We start from the raw sequence: 24437 nt of genomic DNA on the forward strand, positions 1-24437 counted from the left end.
GTGTGGTAGAGGGTTAAATTGGGTCTCCAAATATACGTACTATAATGTACCTGGGTGGCTGCAAATATAAAAGTAAAGCATAAGTGTAAGAAACACTATCTTTTTGTGTGTGTGTGTGTGTGTGTGTGTGAATGTGTATGGATTTGCCATTTCTCATAAATGAGATGTTAGTAGCCCATTAAATTAGGTTCATTGCAGCACTGTGGTTCTGACCTCATCCAGGTGTAACAGTGGACACCTATTCTTGCCTGGACCCTGGGATCCCTGTCAATGGGCTGCGCTATGGTCAGGACTTTTCCATTGGGTCAACTGTGTCATTTGGCTGTGACCCAGGGTACAGGTTGAACCATGAGGAGCCCCTTGTCTGTGAGAAGAATCATTGGTGGAGCCATCCACTGCCTACATGTGATGGTAAGATCTCTCTCTGAACTCATTCACCCACTTTGCTTGTTTTACAAATCACCAAAAAATCACATTTTCTATGTATATGCATGTGTGTGTGTGTGTGTGTGTATGTATGTATACACTACATGACCAAAAGTATGTGGACACCTGACAAACAACATCTCATCCAACATTAAGGGCATTCATATGGGGTTGGTCCACCCTTTGCTGCTTTAACAACCTCCAGTCTTCTTTTTACAAGATGAGTATTGCTGCAGGGATTTGCTTCCATTCAGCTAGAAGAGCATTAGTGAGGTCAGGCCCTGATTGGGCAATTAGGCCTGGCAGTTGGCTTTCCAATTGATCCAAAAGGTGTCGGATGGGATTGAGGTCAGGAGCTGACCAGTTATGTTTTTCCACAGCAATCTTGACAAAACCATTTCTGTATGGATCTCACTGTGTGCCTGGGGGGCATTGTCATGCTGAAACAGGAAAGGGCCTTCCCCAAATTGTTGCCACAAAGTTGGAAGCACAGAATTGTCTAGAATGTCACTGCATTACGATTTTCCTGCACTGGAACTAAGGGGCTTAGCCGAAACCATGGGGTGTCAAGATTCAGCACCTACAATCTGCTGGTCTAAAAGATGTGTATCTGTGAAAAAGCCCTTTTAATATGTTGTTAACAAGAAGTAAAGACTCCAGTGGACCAAGCACCATCAACACTGGATCAAAAAATTGGGAAAAGGCAGATGCATATCCTTTTAGACCATCAGATCATAGCTGCCATTTCACTAGTCAGGGGAACTGGTTTCTAGCTGCAGTGAGTTCTTTCTGTAGTTGTGGTGCAATTTTACAGTGGTTTCTTTTGCTAGAAACCACAAGATAGTTCACAAGAAGCAGACAGTGAGAATAATGCTAAGTTATATTTTGTGAGTGTTTTTTCATTAAAACTAGTCATTAGTTGTGCAGTTGGCATTTTGTCAATCAGCAATCACAATCAGAATGCATTTTTGAAGACAATCTAATGTTACTTAGCTAGATGCCATGTTATCAACTTCTCTGAAATTGTAAGCATTCGTAGCTGGACCCTTTTTTAGAAGAGATTAAAATGATAAAAGTAACATAGTAAAAACAATATAACACAGCTTCAGTCTCTTGGAACAAGTCTTCAGAGATCAATTCATCCAAAAACAAATTTGACAGTAAAATTTAACGCAAGTCCAAGATGAGTCCAAGACCAGCAAAAAACTGACCTAGAGTATTGTATCTGATAAACACACACACTCAAAACCACATGCACATGCACACTTAGAAGGATGTTCTAACCTTTTGGTGCACAAACAAATATCAATGTGAACCAACAATGTTTATTAAAATAAATAAGGTTTTTTCTCTGTTGTAGCCATGTTGCTATAGTTTCGCCAGTGCTATATACTCATGGTTTTGTTTAACATCTCTAGCTCTCTGTGGCGGTGATGTCCGAGGTCCTAGAGGAACAATTCTGTCCCCTGGATACCCTGAGATGTATCCCAACTCACTGAACTGCACCTGGACAGTGGAAGTCAGCCATGGAAAAGGTGGATATACATTCTTCTCCCCAAAGTCTCGCTTTCACTGTCCTCATGCCATGATTCAACATTATTCTTCATGAAGAATAATATTTAGCATAATTATGATTTCATGAAGGGGTAGCACTGGTGCCTCACAGCAAGATTTGAATCTTGGCTTGGGGCCTTTCTGTGTGGAGTTTGCATGTTCTCCCCGTGTCTGTGTGGGTTTCCTCCCACAGTCCAAAGACATACAGGTAGGCTAATTGGAGACTCTAAATTGCCCATAGGTATGAGTGTGTGAGTGAATGGTGTGTATGCCCTGCGATTGATTGGCGGCCTGTCCAGAGTGTAATCCTGCCTCTTACCCAATGCATACTGGTATAGGCTCCAGCACCTCCGCGATCCTGCTCAGGATAAGTGGGTATGGATAATGGATGGATGGATGATTTCATAAAGGAGCCAATTCTGGTATTAAGATTATTTGGCCCTTTTCATATAAAGCAATACTTTTTAGGCTGCATTGTTTGTGCTCTGTAAGTAGTTTTCTTCTTTTTTTCTTTTTTTTTTTTAGCCAGTGTTTGCTTTTTTTTTAGGGCCTGAAATCAATTAATACAAAGATTTTTTTTTTTTTTACAAGTCTTTTACAAATGTAAATTATTAATAATTTTACAATACTTGAGCTGAATACTTCATTTTGGAATAATATTATGGAAGAGTAAAACTATTAAAAGGTATAATTTGGTACATATCGAAATTGGCACAAGTTTAATACAGGTAAGCCTGTGCCCTACTCTCAACCCAACCCAAAACCTAGCTTATACTAGCTGACCCTGATTGCAGACAAGATCATTCACCTGAAAATTTATGTCAAATGTACATTTAAACAGCTGTTTTTTTCATATAATAATTACTTATATATATTTTTTTTTAATGCATTTAGTGTGTTTATATATTACTGTCAGAAATCCTGAAAACTACATTGAGAGCTACCATACTTGTCCCTAACACATCTTTGTAAAATTTCGTAATTTAGACTTTGAGTTTTGAATAATGAAAGTTCAAAAAAATATTAAATTTCCCTTGGCTGCTAAGATTTTCATAATTGAATAGTATTATATTTTGACTAGTTGTTCTAAAATTCAGTTCCTTCCTTTCTCCACTTTCATAGTCATGTTTTAAGTGAATTCACCCCCCTGGTCTAAGTAATGAGATTAACTTCATTTTTCGCCATTCCGCTTCATTGATTAAATTCCACTTCAAGTTAATTTAATAGTTGCGTCAAAATGTGAAGGGTGCTTGGATTTCATTTTTGCCTTATGTGGACTTTGATCTGATTTCCCCTAACAGGGGTCCAATTTACCTTTCACACCTTCCATTTGGAGGATCACCATGACTACTTACTGATCACAGAGAACGGGAGCTTCATTCAACCCCTGGCTCGACTCACTGGCTCAGAGCTCCCCTTCCCAATCAATGCTGGCCTTTATGGAAACTTCAAAGCTCAGTTGCGCTTCATCTCAGATTTCTCAATATCCTATGAAGGATTCAACATCACATTCTCAGGTATGTAAACTATGTGATTGTCATGCATCTGATATTTAACCTAGAATGCCTTTAAAGATAATTAATGAAAATGATCAATCACATGTCCACATTTTATCCATGGCTGCAATGCAGGATGCAGCTGCAAAAGCAAGCTTGATTGTTGATGAAGGAGTGGGAGGAACCTGAGATAACTCAGGAGGCCTCCTGGGGAAAACTCCAAGTAGTTCTCAGGGGACTTTAATGCAAGCTCGAGAGAAGACGACAACTGCACATAGGTCTAATCAGGATGTTAATAGTCTCACCGATGAAGTTACAGGGACTTTTCATACAAAGTCTTAATGGGGGGGAGGCATTGCCATGGAACTGCAAAAACTGCAATAACAATCAAATCTGTACAATGAAATGAGATAGCAATCAGGTTTAATTTGTTATTAAAGTGAGTGATCAAAGGTTAACAAAGTGAATGTGTAATAGCATGCATATGTGTGTGTGTGTGTGTGTGCACACATGCATGTGTATGTGTGTGTGTATGTGTTGGAGAAAGATGGATTGATGACTTATTGTCTCTCCTTTGTCTACACCTGTGTTTGATGGAATATGTATGGAATATGTACTGACACTATCTCACACCACCATCTCACACCACAGTCCAACACCTTTCCTGTCAGACAACAAGCTTTGTTGGGTTAAACACCACAGATGTTTATAAGTTCAAGAAAACAACATGCTTATATCACCCCAAATGAATTGTGTGAGCAATGCTGCAGGAATAATGTATGGCATTTGCATACATACATACTATGCAAAGCCTAGTAACGAACACCTGTAAGTAATGTTGATAGATATCAGAAAACACAATGATTAATCAGAGTGAGTGTGCAGGGGGAGATACAAGTTGGAGGTTCTAGCATAGGGAAAATCATGTCTGTAGCAGTCGGTCTGCCGGAGAGACTGTTTGGTCTCGGCTGAGCCGGCTGGTGGAGAAAGCACGCGCACCTGGGTTGAGTTAGATAATCAGCCCAGGTGCGTGTGCTTTCTCCACCAGCCGGCACAGCCGAGACCAATCCGCAGATGTTATTAATCGTATGAATTTCTTAACAAAAAGAATTTCTTAACAAAAAAACCAAAAAAAACACCATATATACCTATTGTTGAAGATAAAGATAAATGACAGATTCAGGAGCTCCTTTCTATAATTTCATAAAATGACCAGTCGAGAAGAGTCTTCAAAAATATAGTCCAGTAAACAAGTTTATATAGTTTTCAGAGACTGATTGAACTGTTGTTCCAGCCTCTGAAATTCATTCAATCACCATATGCAAAAATTCCATTCATGGCCAATCACGGGCTAGGATCAGGGAGTCCATACCAGGATTAACCATGTGGGTCTTCTCCAACTTGACATGTCCTCTGATCCCAAAATGTACTTTATTTATACAGCAAATTGAGTCTGTCTCTTGATTAAATTTCAACAGATGCATTGTATGAGGTGAAACAGTGGACAACTGGATATATTGGCTATTAAAAGTAAACATTCAGCAAATACATTTATCAATTTACTATAAGGGCTATATGACATTTTTAGGGGTCCAAGCAGCGAAGCTGGTGGAACCCTATTGTATCTGTTAGGATTATTAGGGGTCCAAGCAGCAAAGCTGGTGGAACCCTATTGTATTTGTAAGGATTATTAGGGGTCCAAGCAGCGAAGCTGGTGGAACCCTATTGTATCTGTTCGGATTATTATTATTATTATTATTATTATTATTTTTCTCTGCTAAAAGTGTCTGAGGCTCAGCAACCATAAGTCCTAGAGCAACCAAATTTGGCAGGTGGGTTCCTGTGGCCCCCCACTACTCAGGCACTCACTTATTTTGGCCAGATGGTGGCGCTATAACAAAGGGTCATACTTTTAAAGGCCATAACTGCCACACCATAAGTCCGATCAACACAAAACTTCACCGACCGATGCATCTGAATGTGATCTACAACTTTGCTATTTGCTCCAAATCTAAGGTGTTACGGCATCTAGTAAACTTATTTACGGCAAGCGACATCCATGGCGACGCAAGTAATCCGACACTGTAGGGTCTAGTTTTTATCAGTGAGGGGAGGGTCTGAACGTCGGGGCAGCAATGGAAGACAGTGCCAGCCAGAGTGCATGCTAGGCTACCAAAAGTTTGTTAGTAAAGGCTTATTGAGAGGATGAATAATTACTTTTCTTGAGCATGGATCCACTTGAGGACACTATCAGGTGAGTTCGTTTAGTCTTTCAATCTGTTATTATGCTGAGAAATAGCTAAACCATTTTATTGATAGTATTTGAGTTTCTGTGCAAACGCGCGAAAACACGCTGGCATAATAAAACAATGATGGTAATACATATATAGTCCGCTTCGTTCCGTTGCTACCATAACATAACAGACTGTCTTGTGTCTACAGCTGCAGTTTCTCCCTGTAATTACTAATATTGAATATATACAATAGACGCAATTTATGCTGTACTCTGCCAACGTCTAAATAAATAATACGGTAGGCTACTCTGAGTGTAGGAAGCAGTTAGCATGGATGGCGAGTTGATATTTCGTTTTTTGCTACTAAAAGTTTGTTAGTAAAAGCTTTGAGAGGATGAATCATTACTTTTCTTTGGCATGGATGCATTTGAAGACAATATTGGGTGAGTTCGTTTAGTCTTTAAATCCGTCATTATGCTGAGAGAAATCGTATTCTCAATTTAATCTCTAAATTGACTGTAAGCTTAGGGTTGTAACTAGTTAGCTGTTTCGTAGGTGACTTAGTTAATGCACTCGTCTTAACTATTGCTTGTATTTTTGCATAGCCTGCGTTGTTGCTGTTCTTGTTTGTGTTAGTGTTAATCAGTTTAACCTACAGGGTCCAAGTTGAACTATGCGGTTGTTCGCTGCACTTGGAACGGTACTTCTCTCTAGGGTTTTCAACACACTTGTTCCTGATTATGATTATACACTTTGTTGCACGTCGCTCTGGATAAGAGCGTCTGCCAAATGCTTTTAATGTAATGTAATATTCCGTAGCAACAAGATAAACCCGACATTAGCCCTAAAATATGCCAATACAGCAGTGAAAACGCTGCTCACTGAATAACGAAATAAACGAGACAAATTCTTTTTTTAATTATACCATGTCATTCCACAGTCAATATCTGGGACTAAACATTAAATATACAATATAAATATACAATCTTACCATTTGTTTTACGCATAGATGTCCCTTTTGCAAATGAGTGGTCATATATTGTCTTGGACAATCTGTTTGTGAAATATACGCGCATTTGTGACGCCTGGGTCGGCTAGCTTCAAAAATAGCTGTGCGTAATACGACACCTGTGGCTTACGGCGTTGTCGCCCTTTTTAGTGCAATTTGGCTTGATTGACAATTCATTTATTCAGTAGGTGAGAGTATAAGCTTTCTAACGATGTATAACATGTCTGATTTTGCTTTTGGAATAGCGTTTTATAGGTTAGCGTAACTGAAAATTTTCTCATCTGCCAACGTCTAAATAAATAAAACGGTAGGCTGCTCTGCGCGCAGCACGCAGGTCGCGAGTTGATATTTCGTCTTTTGTTTCGTTTTTTCTCAATGTTGTATTTATTATTTGAAATGTGTATTTATGTGTTATTATTCTATCTGTCTCTGAGGCGCTCTGAAATGTGCATTCTCTGCTAAGCTGAGCAATGGATTGGAATAGGTATGTGTCTGACGTAATGTTGCACGGTATACCGAAACTTCAGCACTTTTTCGGTACTTAAAAAAAAAACGAAACAGTTCGGTATTAGAATTTTCCAACGTTCGGTAGTTTTGCGTCAAATGTCAAAGCCAGGGAAATGTGTCTTCCGCATTACCGATTGAGAGGATGAAAAGTGTAATTTGTCAGAATCTTCGCTAGATGGCAGTAGCAACTAAGGTTGGCAAGTGAGGTGACGTGCGCTTGTGCATTCTTCGTTGTTGATACAGCGCAAGCTTAGACTCAGTTCACTTCAGTAGCAATAGGTGTTCTAATTTGGAAATATATTATTATAGGAAGATGCTGTATTGTTATTAAAATATGCTGTTTTTAGATCTATTTAAAAGTGAAAATATTATTTAGTTTACAATTGTTTAATTTTTGAAATATATTTAAGATATTTTTCTATTGTTTAGTGTTGTAACACTATAGGCCTATGCTTATTAATATGTTGAACAGGCTTCAACTTAAAGGTTGTTAATAAACCAGGTTTTTAATAAACTGTGAATTCGAAAATGAGGTCAACCCTTTTGGACATTTGGTTTCTGATTTATGAAGGTATTTTCAGTATTGTTAGGTACCGAGTATTGAATCAATATTATTTCAGTATCGAGTAGCATGATACTAAACCTGGTATTGGTAAGAAAGTCAAAATTTTGGTATCGTGACAACACTAGTGTGACGCCTTTTTTAGTTACAGAATGGAAGCGCTGCAGCTGTACATACACGCAGGGCCATATATGTGTTACGACATCCCATCTAAGTGTTACGACACAGTAAAGGCCTTTACGGGAAGCGGCCAGGACACATCCATGGCGACGCAAATAAGTCATCCGCCAGCGTCTCTTAGCACAAAATTGGCCATAAGTCATCAATATTTTATACAATCATCATGATATTCAGTAGAAATGTTGGGTGAAGGTATATGATCATGAGAACAAAGCCATTTTAAAATCGCTCAATAGGGGGCGCGATGGTGCCAATGCTTGGACCCCTCCCAACGCCGCTTGCGGCTTTAATATATAATTGCTTTTGTAACGCTTGGTGAGTCAACTTTCTCGATCATAATCCAGCATTATCGAGAACCCCAGATCTTTTCATGGACTATCATAAAATAAATTTACCTGGGGTCAATGTTGATTTCTTTTCTTTTTTGTACTTCAAGTACTGCGCTTACAGCATTTCCCCCTTTTAAATAGTTTCATCAGAACTCTAGTTCAAGTCATTTATAATTGCATCCTTGTTAAATAAGAAATTCATATGAATGCAGGGAGGCTCTGCCTATTATTATCTGCCTGTGCTATGTATTGCATACCACCTCATTTTCCTCATACACTATCTGCAATTATATGCTAATTTACTTTGCTTTGAATATATTTATTTTTGCACCAGAATACAGACTGGAACCATGCGAGGACCCAGGAGTGCCACAGTTTGGGCAGCGCAATGGTTATAGCTTTGGTATTGGAGACAAGCTCATATTCTCCTGCGATATGGGCTATCGCCTTGAGGGGTCACCAGAGATCATCTGCCTGGGAGGTGGTCGTCGTATGTGGAGCGCACCTCTGCCAAGGTGTGTGGGTATGTGATCGACAGCTTTAATTTGCTTGTATATTTTTTGAAGTGTATATCTCTATAGTGCCATACATGGGCAGTTAACTCATGCAGTTAAGTGGGGGACAAAAAAATAAAATGATTGTAAAAGCATGCATGAACTTATTTTGACAGAAAACTGTATGTTCACACAAAGACAAATTCCATACCATTTCATGTATGTTCCCAGCTGCTGCTTTTCACACCGCAGACATAGGCTTGTATAGAATGCAGTCGGAGGAAGACCTTTCATATGCGGATTTAACATGCAGTCCACAGGTTCCCTATTGACCAGTGGGGTATGCTAGATAGCGATAAGACGTGGACTCCTAACACACTGAACCCTCCCATACCCTGGATGATGCAGCCATCAATTGCGCATAGTCCACTGGGTCTACGGGCTACAGTCAGTACTGGCACAGTCTGGATACGATCTGAGACCACAGCATGGGGCCTTAACTGAATGAGCCATCCAGCAGCCCTCACACATCTCCCCACACATTTGATCTGCAACCTACTGCCCCCTGTCAACACACAGCAATGTAGCACCCATTATCAAGTCCATTCCAACACAGATTCATGTGATAGCCTCTTGCCTCATTTTCTGTCTTTCTTGTACAATATATTCTTGTTCTTTTGTTCTGGTATGCCACCTTGGTGGGTCATGTCCTATACCTACGCAGAACTGAGAGTTTGATGCTTTTCAGGGTATTTCACAGATAATATCTACAAAACATAAACTCTAACATTAATATAAAATAATAACATTAAGCCACACAAGCTCACAGAATAGGGCCGGCAAGTGCTGGAGTGTGTAGCATGTAAAAATCATCTGTCCTCAGTTGCAACTCTCACTACCAAGTTCCAAACGTAAAAACATCAGAACAAGAACTGTTCGTCAAAGGGCTTCATGAAGTGGGTTTCCATGGCCGAGCAGCCATACACAAGCCTACGATCACCATGCACAATGCCAAGCATCGGCTGGAGTGGTGTAAAGCACAGCGTCATTGGACTCTGGAGCAGTGGAAACGTGTTCTTTGGAGTGATGAATCACGCTTCTCTATCTGGTGGTCTGACGGATTAATCTGGGTTCGGCGGAATGCATAGTGCCAACTGTACTGGACCAAATTGTCCCAACAGTAAAGTTTTGTGGAGGAGGAATAATAGGCCGGGGCTGTTTTTCATAGTTTGGGCTAGGCCCCTTAGTTTCAGTGAAATCTTAATGCTACAGCATACAATGGCGTTCTAGAGAATTCTGCACTTCCAACTTTGTGGCAACAGTTTCGGGAAGGTCTCGTCCTGTTTCAGCATGACAGTGCCCCAATGCACAAAGCAAGGTCCATAAAGAAATGGTTTGCTGAGTTCCCCTTCCCAGAAGAGTAGAGGCTGTTACAGCAGTGAAGACGTGTCCAAATACATATTAATGCCCATGGTTTTGGAATGACATGTACAACAAGTGCATGTGGGTATGATGTTTAGGTGTCCACATACATTTAAAAATTTATCTTGGACGCCTATTCTAAGGGAAAATATTAATTTCCACTTGATCAGAATCAGAATCAGAATCAGAATCAGAATCGTATTTTATTGCCAAGTACATTTGCACATACGAGGAATTTGTTTTGGTCAACACACCGAGGCAGCCATCTGCGGCGCCACCTTTGATGATGGAAAGGTGAGTTTCCTGAGCCAAGAAAGTTGATTTGTAGTGAAATATGATTATGTGACGATTTACAGTAATGCAAAATGTATACATTTTGGATCAATTTGGAGACACTAAGCCATATTTATTAAGCCTGCCGAAAATTACCGTCAGTGCCGCAAAATGATGTCGCCACATGTTTTCAGTTTAGTGGGGTATTTACTAAAACTTGTTATGTAAATGAGCACAGCTGCAGCGAGTTCATTTAAATGTACTTCCAGTATTTAAGTCTTTGTTTTACCCCTCCATCGCTCAATTGTGAAGTCGGGTTTTGGACAGGTGTCGGGATTCATGGATACAATGGACAGGCACGGTCACCTTAAAGTTTTACCACATCTCATTAGTAAAAACTTCAGAACACATTTTCAATATTTCATATTTTATTTATTTATTTATGTTTTAAGTCGTGATTTAAAGGCTGGAACTGAGGGAGAGTCTGATATCCTGAGGGAGTGAGTTCCATACTTTTGGGGCATAAAAACTAAAAGCAGCCTGGCCTCTAGTTTTAAAGCTAACTTTTGGGACATAGTGTAGGCCAGCAGAAGATGATCGCAGTGCTCTCTCTGGTTGGTACGGTACAAGCATATCTTGGATATATTCAGGTGTCTCCCATGTTTTGCCTTAAAAACCAACAGTAAAATTATTTTGCTGTTATATTCAATTCAGTTCAATTTCATTTATATAGTGCTTTTTACAAAGAACTGTGACAAAGACACTTTACAGAGTACCAAGGCAAGAGACAGAGAAAAAAAGAGCAAACAGAGCAAACACCAGGCCTGAACCTCCAAATAGCAAGTACATAACGTAAAAAATTCCCAGTGAGGAGAAAACCCGCAAACGGCGGCGAGAAAAAACACCCCGATGGGAAGAAATTTCGAGAGGAACCTGACTATAGAAGGGGAGCCCATCCTCCACTGGCCAGCCTGGTGTAGAGTAGCAGACAGCAAATAAAATGGGTTAAGCAGGTTACAGCTGAGGTGAAAGCTAACAGGAATAATAGAAGACCAAATGGTATAGTTTGGAATAGTGCAGTTTAGAGGAGCTGGATGATGCATCTGGAGCTCCAGACAGCATCAAGGCATGGTCAGGGGAGGAACAGGGCTGAAGCAGTCCATGACCATGAAGCAAAGGGCTGGAGCGATCCCATGGATGCAGGCCGAGGAAACAGGTTGGAGCGGTCTTTGAACTCAGGGCAAGATGAGGGGTGGGAGCCCCATGAAAGAGAAACAGAGAGGATAATGTTAAGGCCAGCTTGACAATTGATGCTAAGCTACCTAGTATGTCAACTCCATACAGTCAGCTTGACACTTGACACTTGAGGCTAAATTAACCAGCGTGTTCACTCCGTGATGCGAGCTTGACTTGACACTTAACGCTAAGCTACTTAGTGTGTCAGCTCCATAAAGTCCAGCTTGACACTTGAGGCTGAGCTAACTAGCATGTCCGCTCCGGTGATGCAAGCTTGACACTTAATGCTAAGCTCCCTACCAAGCCCAAACATTCGTGTTTAATTTCATTGACTCTGTGATTATACTTGACCAATTAACAGGATTATAGGAATGGCTAACTATAGGACTGACTAGAGAGGTAAGTTTTAAGCCTACACTTAAAGACAGAGAGTGTGTGTCTGAAGCCTACACATATGTAGGGAGATTGTTCCATAAGACAGGAGCTCTATGAGAGAAGGCTCTACCGCCCATTGTAATTTTAGATGCACACGGAACCAGCATTTTGTTAACAGAGTAATATTGGAGGAGAATAAAGAATAAGTAACTCACTAAGATAGTCAAGGGCTAAACCGTTTAGAGCTTTATATATAAACAGCAATTCTTATAGTCGATTCTAGATTTGACAGGCCAGTGAATAGATTTAAGCACTGGACTGATATGTTCCCATTTTTTAGTTCTAGTAAGCCATCTAAAGAGATAATGAGAGGGTTGGTACCCAGAGAGGTCATGGAGGGGACATCAGATTTGGAGATTTGGGACACTCGATGTGGTTGAAGACCATCTATATGTAGTGTCCTTTTTGGGAGACCTTGGGCATTTTAAATGGTTCTTAATTTCTTTAATAAATGTTAATTTTACTCATCAATGTGACAACTATTTCAGTTCGCCACTTGTACAGGCCCACTTTCCAGCGGACTTGCTGCTCCTGCTTTTCAGTGGAGGTTTAATTTCCCCCATCATGTTTAAAGAAACAAAACTAAAATAAAACAAAATGAAACTCAAATACAGAAACGCGCTCTCTTTGTGAGCTCCTGGTCTCTGCTGCAAACTGTGGAGAGGAACACACCTTTAAGCACCTGGGCTGATTAATTAACTCAACCCAGGCATGTGTGCTCTCTCCACCAGTTGGCGCAACGTTAAGCACAGTGAAATAGAATTATCAAGACACTATGGCATTATATATGACTGCCTATATAACGCTTTATGTGAGTCAACTTTTTAATCATAACCCAGCATTCCCACCTCTTGAAACAAATTTGAGATATTAGACATTTTATGTTCTTAGAATACAACTGGATACTTTAGGAAAACGAGAAAGCGGGGAGGGGAATTGGGGTAGGGTTAGTCCGTCTTCACCGAGTGCCTCACAGGTTCAGTATCTCTGGAAATTATTTGTTTTCCTCCAGTAATCCCTCTATTTTGGAGGTGCATTGATGAATGTCATTTGAACAAACACACACAGCAAATAGAACATGACAACAGAACACAGCAAATAGAACATAAAAGTCAAGCACACATCCCTTAAATTCTTCCTTATTATAAGTTTACATACAAAATATGAATATACTGTTTCAAACACACTTATGTCTTATATCTACAACATTATCCATTATTATGTTTATAATATAAAAAGCCATAATCAGAGTGACAATAGACAGTGCCCAAACAATTTGAGAAAACAAGACTAAAAATTTGTCCAAATGAAATTCCAGTCCCAGCAATAGCTTGACCTGCTTGGAACACTTTAATACCAGTGAATTGTTTGTGGCCTTTCTTTACATGACCTTTAACCCTATCAATACCTTTTTTAAGCTTTTAGGATTTCAGCCTTAGCTTTAGCATTTCAAAAATCAGTTGCCATTTCATGGACCCAAATGCTATCACTTAAATTTCCCAATTTGTCTATTTTATAATCTATGCTCACTGACTGATTATGTGGCTCTAAGTGAAAATTATGAATATGCAGGCTCTGTAAAAGGACGTGTCCCATATAGGTCAAAGAGCAAGGGTTTGGGGGAAAACAGACAGGTCCCCTAGAGCAATAATTATCATTAATAATCACTTCACCTGTCCCGCACTACTGTGTGTGTGATCATTTTAACCAGCCAGAGATTTGGGAGTGTTAGCCACTTCAAAACCAGTGGGAAAAATCCTAAATATTAATTTAATAAACATAAGCAACATTTCAAAACACATTTAGGCCTACTTGTTGACAATGTTGGCAAAACAGTTTATCCTTCTCATCTATTTAAGTCTCTATAAGCCATCTACACCAATAATTTGTGTTGATAATGGTCCCTACATGGAAATGTAAATGGTAAATGGACTGCATATAGCACTTTTATCCAAAGCACTTTACAATTGATGCCTCTCATTCACCAGAGCAGTTAGGGGTTAGATGTCTCGCTCAGGGACACTTTGACACGCCCAGGGTGAGGATCGAACCGGCAACCCTCCGACTGCCAGACAACCACTCTTACCTCCTGAGCTATGTCGCCCATATGTGAGAGCAGTTACATGGCGAACAGCATATCCAGGCCTGCAGAATAAGGGAAATGTAGCAATGAGAGTCAACACCGACCCCCGATATATGCAGAACATTGCCTATAATGTGCCATGGAGCTTGGAAGTGTTATTGCAGCCAGAAACGGGCCTGCTATTTCTGACAATCCGTAATCATAGTGCTCCACTTGGCCACAGTGGTTTGTCCTGCTCTGCAACACTGCTTCTCTCACTCCGCTCTCACCACCATTCTGCAAAATGGAAAACATCAACTGATAAATGCTGATAACTTTTACATTCTCAACAACTATGCCTAGGCTGTGTCGTGTCACATTAGCCAAACCTGAGGCACTGTTAAGCCGCGTTTCCACCAAAATTACCCGGAACTTTCAGTCCCAGGAACTACTTTACCAGGAACTAAAAGGTTCCTTCAGCCAATGGTTGTCTGCGTTTCCACCGGGGTCTAAAGTACCGCGAAGATTAGGCAAATTAGCCCACTGACGTATGAAAAAGCAACGTTGTCGTCGGTCCGTCTGTCATATGATTTCTTCCGTAACCCCATACTACCACCGAAGTAGCCTACATTATTTTCTAATAACCGGGACAGCCCGGAAGGGTTTATTCCACTTATACAACGGTTTACCAACAATGACTATATATGGTTACTTTTGTATTTATTGATTTTCATATATCCTCTCAAACACATTCATTATGTTTTTATGCGAACATTCGCTTTCATGTCTTGACATCCGAAGCGACAGAATGCATTCACATTTATATGTATAACTGGCAACAACAGCAGAAAACATGCACACGTTGTAAACAATTTGCTGTTTGATTACTTTCTCGTCGTCAATTCCATATAGGATAATGGCAAAATGACAAGAATAGAACGAAAACTCGGACTTGCGTGAAAATGTAAATTAGTAGTGGTACAGCCACCGTTTGCTTTCCTTCGAAGTTACTGCTAGCCGAGCAGCGAAGTGTGCCCTCCAGATGCGAACCATGCACCATAAATTAGTCCATAGTCTTCCTGGTCTTTTCGTGGAATTGAAAAATGGCAGTACAATTGAGTAAAATTACGGCAGTCTGAAAAAGCTAAAGGGAAGATTACTAGAATTAACTTGTTATTTTACCCGGATAAAAAGTGCGGATGGTGATTTCCAGTTTGCTTGTACTGTATCACCAATGTTAATTATGCAGAACTACCGCATACCTCACATAAATGTATCAAACGTTTTGAGTCAATTACAACGGGCTAACAAAGAAAATCCAGAAGAAAATATTCAGCAACCGAATTAATCCGTTTGAATGTTTTGGTAGCCTACGTAATATGCTGTCCCAGCACGAATGCTTAGTATTTTATAAAACGAATACTAAAGCAAGAAAAGAACAGAAGAGCACACGTTATAATTCCAAGACGTTGGCAGGCTATAACGAAAACTAGGCTACTGCGCCGCATAACGTACAAGTTTGATTTGAAGTTATTATGAAAATAAATTGGTTTGCCGCTTCATATTTTCAAACATGGCGGGTAATGGCGGAAAATAAATACAACACAAATGCTGCGAGTACTCAACCAATCAGAAATGTTCAGCGCTGCAAGCTCCACCCAAAAGGTTCCTGTACTTTCGGAAAGTACTACCCCCTGAGCAGGAACGTTTTGGGGGGTAAAACAAAGCCCCCAGAACTAAATTTAGACCCTAGTTCCTGCGGTGGAAACGCTCTGAGTTCCTCAAAAGGTTCCTAGTTCCGGGGTATAGTTCCTGCGGTGGAAACGCGGCTTTAGTAGCATTAGTGTCGGCTGCTCAATTCAACCACTCACTAGCAGTTACTAGTTTGTTTTGCACTCAGTTATGGTTATATTCAAATAGTGCTTGGGCAAACTTGTTATGTGTTCATAGACCTAGACCTAACCATCCCTCACCTCATCTCCTTTCCCTCCATCGAGGGAAGAAGGGCAAACATTGTTTCATATACAGTCAGGTCCATAAGTATTTGGACAGTGACACAATTTTCATCATTTTGGCTCTGTACGCCACCACAATGGATTTGAAATGAAACAATCAAGATGTGATTTAAGTGTAGACTTTCAGCTTTAATTTAAGGGTTTTGTCAAAAATATTGTATGAACAATGTAGGAATTACAACCATTTTTATACATAGCCCCCCCCCCCATTTTAGGGGCTCAAAAGTAATTGGACAAACTAACATAATCATAAATTTAATTGTCATTTTTAATACTTGGTTGACTGCCTGAAGTCTTGAACCCATAGACATCACCAGATGCTAGGTTTCTTCCCTGGTGATGCTCTGCCAGGCCTCTACTGTAGCTGTCTTCAGTTCCTGCTTGTTCTTGGGGCATTTTGCCTTCAGTTTTGCCTTCAGTAAGTGAAATGCATGCTCAATTGGATTCAGTTCAGGTGATTGACTTGGCCATTGCAGAACATTCCACTTCTTTGCCTTGGGTTGCTTTCGCAGTATGCCCATCTCATTGACCTTTGTCTCATCTGTCCATAGGATGTTGTTCCAGAACTGTACAGGCTTTTTAAGATGTTTTTTTAGAGCCCGACCGATATATCGGTTTGGCCGATATATCGGCCATTATTTGACTTTTTTGATCGCAGGTTATGCAGCCGATGTGTCCCGATTTTTAAATAAGTATAATAAACAAAAAAAACATTGATTATTTATCTGTACTTGTCTGTTCAAACGTTGTAATTGCAATTTACTAGAATTATCCAATAGAGGGAGCTCTAATACAAGTGTGAACTGCAGCAGCTGACGCGCTACTTCTGTAATAAGAAGTTTGTCACTCATGCCTCATCCAGTATTCTCCACTGCAAGACTTGTCTGCACAGATTCGATTGCCACAATAAAGGTATGTATATTTAGTGAAAGTTTTTAATTAAATGCGTTTATGTGACCACTATGTTTATCAATCCTCATTATCAAGCGAGCGAGCTAGCTAACATATTTGGTTCACTTTAGCAAGCTAGCTGGCTAGCAAGCCTTTATGTGGCAGTGAGCACATAAGCAGCGTAGGATATACATTTCCAGAGGACATCGCTGTATTCTCAAATAAATAACCAGCCAAAATAAAATGGTGATTGAATGCATCACACATTTGTTTTTTTTATCTGAGATAATCATATTATCTCATATAGCTACTATATGATGCTGTGTCAGTAGCCAACGCGTTATTGCAAGCGAGTGTGTCATCTAGTCACGCGTCATCGTAGCAAGCTAACCAGACAGTAAAAACGCAGATAAAACACTTCTAACGTGGATATTTTTAAGCCATGTTATCTAGCTTTGTCGTGATAACATGAGAGAAGGATTGCTGTTGGAGAAGTGAATCAACCAACAGTTAGCACGGGTAACCTGCACGAAAGCGCATTGTAGTTTTTTTCACGTATTTCATCCAGTCAATTTAATTTCATCTAACGTTACACTTGATTCACTCATCAGCTCCGCTAGATAATGTCTTACTCTTTGAGATCATGTAGTAGAAATAAAATAAGAAAATATAATTAATTTAACTTACTGAGAATATATAATAAGAATAGGCTGTCAATATCTAATGCGTTATTGTGAGCGAGTGTGTCATCTAGTCACGCGTCAGAGCGCATTGTAGTTATTTTCACCACCTAATTCTTATGGACAGGGAAGCTCGCTAGATAAAGTCTTACTCTTTGAGATCATGTAGTAGGAATAAAATAAGAAAATATAATTAATTTACTGAGAATAGATACTAAGAAATAATAATAACAAATCAATAACAACAACAATAATAATAATATTCATAAAAATATATGTTTGAAACTGGAAAACTGATTTTTTTAAATAAATTTTTTATGGATGGCTGGAAAAGAAAGGAGTTTTTACTTACAAGCAAGGTGTGGAGTTATTTTGATTTCACACACTTAAAGATGGTGTTAATATATATATTTAATATCATCTTTCACATTTTTTTATCTAAAAAGTTCTTTGTGTGTTTATTTTTGTTTGTTTGCTTATAAGTTAAATGTTCTTAAATATAGAAACTTTAATAAAATATGAGTTTTTAAAATTGATTTGAAAATGTTGCACTTTTTGACAAAATATCGGTCAAAACATCGGTAATCGGTGGGCTAGGACTCTCCAAAATCGGGATCGGCATCGGACCCAAAAATCTGGCATCGGTCGGGCTCTAGTTTTTTTGGCAAACTGTAATCTGGTCTTCCTGTTTTTGAGGCTTACCAATGGTTTACATCTTGTGGTAAACCCTCTGTATTTACTCTGGTGTAGTCTTCTCTTGATTGTTGACTTCGGCACAGATACACCTACCTCCTGGAGGGTGTTCTTGATCTGGCTAACTGTTGTGAAGGGGTTTTTCTTCACCAGGGAAAGTATTCTTCTGTCATCCACCACAGTTGTTTTTTGTGGTCTTCCGGGCCTTTTGGTGTTCCTGAGCTCACCAATGCGTTCTTTCTTTTTAAGAATGTATCAAATAGTTGATTTGGCCACATCCATGGCCGTACCCACCATTGAGGTCACCGAGGTCAGGACCTCGGTATTTTTTCCGAGGTGTATATAATAAAAGTCGTGAAATTGTCTAAAAATAACTTGATAACTTAAGATATTGTACAACGCCAAGATAACCGACTTGCTCATCTGATCACCGTCATTGCTTGTGTGTGTGCGTGGGTGGGTGGTGAAGTGAATGATCTTTTCGTTACTACAAAATCTTTACTTAACACAGTGGTTCTTTGATCAACAACTTAAGGAAATCCGACAGGCAACCACTGAATCCATGCGAAGCATGATGTAGGGTGCGTTCGCAAATAAGCTCACGGCAGAGTGCACTCCATAACGTTACTGGGCTGTTCGTAAATTCTGAGCGCTGTTGGAATGTTATTCAGAGCACCGCCCTCTCGGAGTGTCCAGAGCGTACTCTGGGCACCTTGTTTCAGGAGACGGAGCAGCAGAGCACAGATCTATAGTCTCTAAATCTGAAGTTAGACGTTTGATAGGCTAGCTCACAAAATTTAATGTAATGTTAAATTGTTTAGCTAACTAGCTGCAATTGTCCAAATATTTCCAATTTACATTACTCTAGCTGTATCAGCATCATCATCCTCTCTGTCCACAATTTCTTGCACAAGAGGCGCTACATTGCTTTCAATCATAAATATTGATAATCTTTATGACTGATAAACTTTCAACAAAATTATTTTCTTTAAATTCAGTGTTTGTGTAAAAGGTTGGAATTTGTGTTATAAAGAGGTAGGCTACCCCTATATATTTTTTTATTTGCATTGCAAATATTTCATTTAGAATACGTAACGTCAGTTCATTTCAGTTCATGGTTGGATAATAACCTTATACATCCGGGCCGCTAAATGGCTATTCCCAGGACAAACGGCAACTGGTGGTAGACATCCTATGTATCACAGACAGACGCGATAGCGTTAGCCAGCCCGCATAGTACCTACCTTGAGCAGTTCGACCAACGATGGGAAAACGGTGAGTATAGCTCCAGGCTTCTGAAGGTCGCCTTGTTAGTCGGTGGCTTCAAAGTGGTCGCTGCATACCCTTAGTCCTCGTTTGCGAACTTCTTCAGCTGTTATGTTGGGGTGTCTGATTACATCCAGCCATGTCTGACACAAAGTTGCATCGCGTGAAAAACTATGAAAATGTGCTTTCAAGGCAAGTTTTACGGGGTCATTATAACAACCAGGTACAATGCACCTCATTATTACACCGATATCGCATCAAACAAAAGCTAGTTAGTTTGTTCGATTCCAACACTAAGTTAACGGAATGTTTTGCTTTGCTTCTTCTTGATTTTGCCACAAAACGAAATCGAAGAAGAAGAAAAAACCGGAAACCGTACTACTATGTGGACTTGCACTAAAAAAAAATAGGTCTTTGTTTCTAATGTTAGACATTTAAAATGAAATAACTAATCGAAAAATGAAGGGCCACACATTCATTAGAAGGACAATATCAGTCATGAGAAGCAGAAGCGTTATAAAGTGTAATCCCCCTTTAACAGCAACAGATTCCAAATGCAAATCCACACTTGAAATCAATTCTAGACCTTTTATCTGCTTAGGCCTACTTGTAAATGAAATAATGAGGGAATAACACACCTGGCCATGGAACAGCTGAGCAGCCAATTGTCCAATTACCTTTTGTCCCTTAAAAAGGGCGGGACCACATATAAAAAGTGCTGTAATTCCTACACCGTTCATCCGATTTGGATGTAAATACCTTCAAATTAAAGCTGAAGGTCTGCATTTTGAGCTCATATTCATTATTTAATTTCAACTCCAATATGCTGTGGTAGACAGCGAAAATAACAATAACTTTGTCACTGTCCAAATATTTATGGACCTGACTGTAGGTGACTAATCTTATCTTATCAACTAAACCGCAAAATACCTCACATATTGGCAGCAACTGGTTCCTGTGACTTCTGTCTACGGGACTGTGGCAAACACACCTGCCACAGGCCACCGAAGTGGCTTTCTTTGGGGCCCTCCAGCACAGAGACACAGGGAGAAGATGTTAAAACAGTCCACATTTATTCCACGAGGGTTTGGCAAGATGGTAAAGCCAAATGAGCAGATGTTAACCCTGTCATGACGGAAGCTCCCCTGTGTGGGTGGGGATGGCAGATTTAACCTGTGCGCAGTGATTACCTCACTGCGCACAGGTGCAGCCACTCCTGTTCCTGGGTCCAATTAGCCTGGCCAATTATCTAATTCTTAACCAATTGGCCAGGTCTAATTAGCTTGACCCAGGGCAGGTGTGCTGCTTAAACCAGCCATCCCCACACCACATACCCCCAACGCCAAACTGAGGCCAGGGAGAATTCCTGGCCGAAGCCTACTCCCCCCCCACCCCCACCCCCACCCCCACCCCCACCCCCACACTCCCAACAAGCCAAAGACAACAAACAAAAACAAAAACACTCCAAACACGCAAAAAAAAAAAAAAAAGTCAGGGTGGGGGGCCCCGGAACAGTCCAGTACATGCGGCGACCCTCCTTCGGATGACAAGGCAGCCCTTCTTCCTCCTCCCTCCTGGAGCACGGGAAGTCCTGGGCTGCTCTGCTGGCTGGTGGGGGCGTCACCGGCTTGGGCTGTTCCAGGGGCTGTGGTGGGGTGCCTGGGCTGGTGGGCTGGTGGACTGGCCGTGTGGTGCTGGGGACCAGGAACCCTCGTGGCTGTGGTGGCCGCCAGTCGGCTCTGCTGGCAGGCGGCTGCAGGCTTATCCCCTCATGGGCTCCGGGCAAACCAACCAGGCCAAAACAAAGAACTAAAAACAACCAAAATGGACGAGAAAGGAAGCAAAACGGCGCGGCCACCGCTCGTGCGCCGCCCGTGGCTGACCCGCCTTCCCGGCCAAGTCCAGCTCACGGCGCGACCACCTCTCGTGCACCGCCCGTCGCTGACCTGCCTTCCCGGCCAGGTGCAGCTCCTCAGCATCCCAGCTGAGGATTGCCTCCTTCCCCTCCCTGGTCATCTTCAGCCCCCCATTTTTGGCCCGGAGGATCCACCCGAAGCCCTGTCGGGAACACCTCAGCCGCCCCTCCTCCAGTGTGCTTCCTGGCTGGCCCTCCTGTGCCTCTTTCTTGTGCCGGAGGAGCCCCACGTTGGGCGCCACTGTTGCAAACACACCTGCCACAGGCCACCGAAGTGGCTTTCTTTGGGGCCCTCCAGCACAGAGACACAGGGAGAAGATGTTAAAACAGTCCACATTTATTCCACGAGGGTTTGGCAAGATGGTAAAGCCAAATGAGCAGATGTTAACCCTGTCATGACGGAAGCTCCCCTGTGTGGGTGGGGATGGCAGATTTAACCTGTGCGCAGTGATTACCTCACTGCGCACAGGTGCAGCCACTCCTGTTCCTGGGTCCAATTAGCCTGGCCAATTATCTAATTCTTAACCAATTGGCCAGGTCTAATTAGCTTGACCCAGGGCAGGTGTGGCTGCTTAAACCAGCCATCCCCACACCACATATCTTTGGGGCCCTCCAGCACAGAGACACAGGGAGAAGATGTTAAAACAGTCCACATTTATTCCACGAGGGTTTGGCAAGATGGTAAAGCCAAATGAGCAGATGTTAACCCTGTCATGACGGAAGCTCCCCTGTGTGGGTGGGGATGGCAGATTTAACCTGTGCGCAGTGATTACCTCACTGCGCACAGGTGCAGCCACTCCTGTTCCTGGGTCCAATTAGCCTGGCCAATTATCTAATTCTTAACCAATTGGCCAGGTCTAATTAGCTTGACCCAGGGCAGGTGTGGCTGCTTAAACCAGCCATCCCCACACCACAGGGACATAATGCTTTGAGGTTTACCTCGCCTCTATTTCTTCATACCATTTAACTTCCTTGATTATTCTAGCATGTGGGTCCAAACCCTCCTTTATTGTCTTACTTATACTGTTATTATTATCACCAACTAGATTCAAAATGCACCCTTTTTCAGTCTCTTCGCTGTCAGAGTCAAATTCACTTGTAAAGAAATGTCTTTCAGTACTGAGACCTTGAACTTATATAGTTAACAAAGACATAAAAGTAAATGAGCCACTTTTTTTCATCAATCCCCTTAAAAAAAAATAATATTACACAGCGTCCTGTGTTTTCCTAATTTTAGACTGCAGTTGTGCAATTTCAGATTGATAGCCATTTTTAGCGAGCAAAATTCAGTAACAAACATTCAGTGACGGACATTTTCCAAGCAAACAACACATTGCATAAATTCTAGGGGACTCAAAACCCTTTTACACACATATCAAAGGATCCATCTTCTGGAAACTACAACTTAGGATCATCTGTTGTATACCAGTTTCTCTTTACGAGATAGGAACAACTTTCAGTTCTATAATATAAACATACACATATTAAATGCAAGCATACTCTTAGGGTGTAATCAAGAGCTCTGTTTTCCTCCTATTTCTAAATAATAATAGTATGTCATCGGTCATTGAAATACCTTTTAGAAAAGGGATAACAGCAATCTCTGCTCGGACTGCAGACAGATGGGAAAACAAGTCTGGGGACACTTTATATGGAATTTAAAAGGTTCCCTAACCTTTTATTTTGCCACAGCAGTGTCTCACAGAGTTAGTTTTACAAGTCAGAAGTCATCAGGAGAACATTTCTTATGTGCTACTTTTTTCTCTTTAGCTTTGAGTTTAAACATTTTGACTATAGAATCTTATCGCTACATACTAGTTTCCGTTCACCAATGTACACCTACTTCCAGAACCTTGTTCTGGTTTTACACCACCTTTCCAAAATACAATAGCAGCCACACCTCTCGATATGGTCTTATGCTACCGGCCCCCCATAGGACTCCTACCTGTGGACTTATTTACCGTATTAAAATAGCAGCCTCACCTCCTGGTGCGGACCTATGGCCCCGGCCCACCACAGGACTCCTACCTGTGGACCTATTTACCGTATTAAAATAGCAGCCAGAACCCTGTTCTGGACTTACACCCCTGCCTATAGGACTTCTTCTCACAACATACATATGCATAATACTATTTAGTCGTGCTTCAATATCAATAAACCATAAAATAAATACAACTATAAAAAATGGTTAATGGGTCACTCTCATCTTAACAGAATGAGAGGAATTTCCATAACCTATTGAGGGTGGTATTTTAAATTTACTCACCTCTCTTTGGAGTCCTCAGGTTCTGTAGCCAAAGTGAGAGATTATTTCCAATCCCACCGCTGCCACAAAAAGTAACTGTAGGAATCTCTTTACAAAAATTATGGTGTTGAAGATAAAGATAACAAATGACAGAGTCAGGAGCTCCTTTTTATTATTTAATAAAAACGACCGGTCGGGAAGAGGTACAAGTACAGTCTTAAAAAATAAAATTCCAATACATGAGTTTATATAGTTTTTAGAGAAAAGAACTGTTGTTCCCACATATGATATTAATTTAATCACCATATGCAAAGATTCAATTTACTAGCAAATCATAAATTAGGATCAGGGAGTCCATACCAAGACTGACCATGCGAGCCTAGAGATCCTTTAATCCCCTAAAGCACTTGAGTTCTACTGCAGCTAGAGTTTATCTCCTCTTGCTTACATTCCAACAGACACATGGTATGGGGTAAAAGGCTATACAATGAAATGTATAGGCTATTAAAATTA

At 40.8% G+C, this 24437-nt stretch overlaps 1 protein-coding gene across 6 annotated transcripts in view; it reads left to right on the forward strand.

The window, feature by feature from the left end:
- Window positions 1-24437, forward strand: part of csmd3b (CUB and Sushi multiple domains 3b) — a 919486-nt gene that overhangs the window by 417674 nt on the left and 477375 nt on the right. For all 6 annotated transcript variants that reach the window (XM_064348440.1, XM_064348441.1, XM_064348442.1 and 3 more), the window contains 4 exons: window positions 223-411; window positions 1845-1961; window positions 3282-3497; window positions 8632-8820. In XM_064348440.1, coding sequence (XP_064204510.1) covers window positions 223-411; window positions 1845-1961; window positions 3282-3497; window positions 8632-8820 — 711 coding nt within the window. The remainder of the gene's footprint in view (window positions 1-222; window positions 412-1844; window positions 1962-3281; window positions 3498-8631; window positions 8821-24437) is intronic.

Source organism: Anguilla rostrata, chromosome 8 (assembly GCF_018555375.3).
Source record: "Anguilla rostrata isolate EN2019 chromosome 8, ASM1855537v3, whole genome shotgun sequence".
Classification (NCBI taxonomy): Eukaryota; Metazoa; Chordata; class Actinopteri; order Anguilliformes; family Anguillidae; genus Anguilla; species Anguilla rostrata.